The sequence below is a fragment of the Durio zibethinus genome, chromosome 4 (assembly GCF_047325235.1).
Source record: "Durio zibethinus cultivar Kanyao isolate XHJ-2024 chromosome 4, ASM4732523v1, whole genome shotgun sequence".
NCBI lineage: Eukaryota > Viridiplantae > Streptophyta > Magnoliopsida > Malvales > Malvaceae > Durio > Durio zibethinus.
The window spans coordinates 1,413,740-1,416,959 of record NC_143165.1 but is presented as its reverse complement, the minus strand read 5'-3'; the positions used below and the strand labels follow the sequence as shown (position 1 = coordinate 1,416,959).

At 24.9% G+C, this 3,220-nt stretch overlaps 1 protein-coding gene across 1 annotated transcript; it reads right to left on the bottom strand.

Annotated features, from left to right (window-relative positions):
• Window positions 1-1,799: 1,799 nt before the first annotated feature.
• LOC149519015 (defensin-like protein 1) lies at window positions 1,800-2,463 on the bottom strand. The gene is made up of 2 exons (XM_089760292.1): window positions 2,331-2,463; window positions 1,800-2,129 (listed from the first exon to the last, which is right to left on the bottom strand). Exons 1-2 carry the CDS (start codon window positions 2,383-2,385, stop codon window positions 1,960-1,962), a joined length of 225 nt encoding a protein of 74 aa, XP_089616418.1. The 5' UTR covers window positions 2,386-2,463; the 3' UTR covers window positions 1,800-1,959.
• Window positions 2,464-3,220: the final 757 nt, after the last annotated feature.

Below are 3,220 nucleotides of genomic sequence, written 5' to 3'. Positions count from 1 at the left end.
ATACTCTATTTACTTCATAATAAAATATAATTAAACATTAAATTAACAAATATATTTATGGATAGATAAATTAATTTTTATAACATAAATTATGTAAAAAATATTTGAATTAAAAAATAAAACTAATCTATTAAAATCATAACAAAAGAAAAACTAAAATATTATATAAACTATTAAAATAAAAGTTACAAAAAGCACAACTTATTTTTGAACTTATTATAATAAATACTAATTTGAAAATATAAAAAAAAATTATAATATAAAGCAATCACAAATACAATTTTGAGAAGAAGAACATTTTTAATTTATATATTACATTAATTTTAAATATCACTTTACTTTGATAATAAAAGTTTTTCATCATTTTACAAAGAAATTAGATCACCCTTCAAGTTTAATCATTCTTAGAGGTTCAAAAGCATTACGATGTAAGATCATCAAGTGCTTTCTAAACACTATGTTCTAATTAACACATGTAAATCATCATATTTTTAGCGTTACCTTCCATTACCAAACACCTCAAAGATATTACATAAAGGCATACTAAACAGCCTATAAACTATTTCACTTTTTTTAAAATGCCCTTATACTTTTATTATAGCAAAATAAGTTTTTATTTTTTAATTTGAATCCAAATAAACTCTTGTTTCAAATTTAAAATTGATTTATATTAAAGGTTTATTTAAGTATAAATTAAGAGTTAAAAACTTCTTTAGATGCAAATTAAAAGTTAAAAATTTATTTGAATACAAAGATTAAGAGTTTATTCGAGATATAATAAAAATATAAAAACTTATTTATATAAAATGATAAAATTCTTGAATTTTTTTTATTATTTTAACCATACATAAACTAATTAAACTAAATATGAGATTAGAATAATAACATCTTTTGCTAACATAGATGAGTTTCCATCACCATGTTATTGCGCAATCCATGTCATTATACTCTCATTCAGTTATTCGGGGTATAATTTTTCATTGAGATACTTCTTCCCGCTCCTTTTTTATTTTTTTGTTTTTTTTTTTCAATTTATGATTAAAACTCTTTTGTCTATTTTAAAATTATTATTGATGTTTTTTATATTTTTTTAATATTAAAAATTATGAAATATGAATTTTATAAAATAAACTAAAATATTTAATATTTAATACACAAAACTAATTTTTTTCTTGAACTTTATAAATTTTTGTAAAAAAAGAAAAATTAACAAATCAAAACATGTCTAAAATTAATTTTTAGAAAAATGGAAGAGATTTTTTTTTTTTTAAATAAATAAGAGATTCAAAATCAATTTTTTTTATACAAAGACTACATGGAAAAGGGTCCACAAGAAATTAAAAACTTTATTTAGTTGATTTATTGATCGTTTTTAAAAAATAACATTTATTAATTCTGGAATTCAAATCATAATATTAGCAATTCTTTTTTTATTCTTACTTAGAATCTTCTTTGTATAAAAAATTTGATCATCATTGAAATTTGAATTTTTAATTTATTAAATATCACATCTTACAAATTATGGCATAAACTTAAAAGCCTGATGACAGTGCGTTCCTTCGAAAAAGTTCAAGTGTTTTTAAATAGATAATTGATACATACATCAACAATTATGCCAGATATATTCATAGGTAAAATAACTTGGAATTTTAATGATGGAGAACATGGAAAAGTGATCAGCAATGGCATCAACAGATTTTCATAATGGTTAACCAGATGCATTATTGAAGTGGCTGCGAATGCAGTTTCATTGCAGTAATCGAAGAAAATAATAAAATAAAAGAAAACCCAAACCGAGAAAGAAAAATATCTCCCACAGATGGAACTTGGAAGATATAATACCTTATTAAAACATCGACCCATAAAAAAACACCTTATTATGCATGCATACATGCAGCCATAAAGCCAAAAACGACAAATTATAAAGATGTGGGCATATTTTATAACTTTATTCCATGATCAGCAAATCTTAGTGCAGTAGCAGTGGTGATGCAATCCATGACATTTGCCACCGGTGAAACCTTCATTTTTACAGACGTACGCACAGTTGTGATCATGAAAACAATGACCTTTGAACTTATGGCTCTTTGACTCACAAACCCTTGCCTCACCTGGCTGCACCCCCCATTCTGCATCAAACAAATGTATATCAGGTCATAGCAAAGGTAAAATGTACATGAACATTCCAAAAATTGAACAACAAAAAATTTTGATAAAAATTTGATAATTCCGTCAATAATTATATATATATATATATATATATATATATTATAAATGAATACCCCAAAATCTTGAATGCGCCGCTAGAAACAACATGAAATTATACTTACGGAAGGCTAAAACGATGAGCAGCAGAATAAAAATCCCCAACGATCTCTTCTCCATCTCTAGCCTAGCTAGGATCTCTCAAGTAATGAACAATTAGCCTTTTTAATTCTTTCTCTTCCGAAACCAGTTATTTCACACCCCCCCCCCCCATATATAAAGAGAGAAAAGGTGGGTAGCCATTGATGGAATGCACGAATTCCAATGGTTCATGTAATTAGGATTAGCATCAGCATTGACAAAAATATTGTGGGAATAAGAGAGAAGGCGATGAAGATGCGAACCGGTGGAGGCAGATCAGAGACAGTGTCCAAGTAAGAATCTGTTGGCGTGTTTTCTGCATTGACAGATGGAGCAAAACAAGAATCGGTGGTTCACCTGCTTTCCGCATTGACTAAATAGCAGCGATGTCGCTCGGTATTACATAAAAAAACTTGTCTGTCTTTCTTCCTTGGGCATTGCCTGCTCCGGTTAGATAAATTCTTTTTTATAAATTTTTTTAAAATTTTTATTAAAAATAATAAAATACAAATCAAAATTATAATTTAAAAAATATTTTTAAATAAATCAAATATGTAAATTTTTAAAATATATATTTTTAATAAAAATATTAATAAAATTTTTATTATTGAATAAGTATATATCAAATTTAAAATATAAATGTTTTTACATATTATTAATCTTTTTATTATATTTTATCAATTTAAATTTTTTATTAAATTATTTTAACAATAAACTTCACAAATATTATTTAAAAATTTTTATCTAAAATTTATCCAGCGTTCACATGCTTAAGATTTTAAAAATAAAGTCATCTCTCGATTTCACGATACACATTGCACCAGGAAACAATAAACAAGATTTTTTTTTTTTTTGGGCAATCAATAAATAGTAT

Bases quoted from the DNA above. Each gene is read 5' to 3' on its own strand.
- LOC149519015 (XM_089760292.1), bottom strand. From the start codon at position 2,385: ATGGAGAAGAGATCGTTGGGGATTTTTATTCTGCTGCTCATCGTTTTA. The intron at 2,130-2,330 runs GTAAGTATAATT...TGTTTGATGCAG, and splicing joins GCTCATCGTTTTAGCCTTCC to AATGGGGGGTGCAGCCAGGT.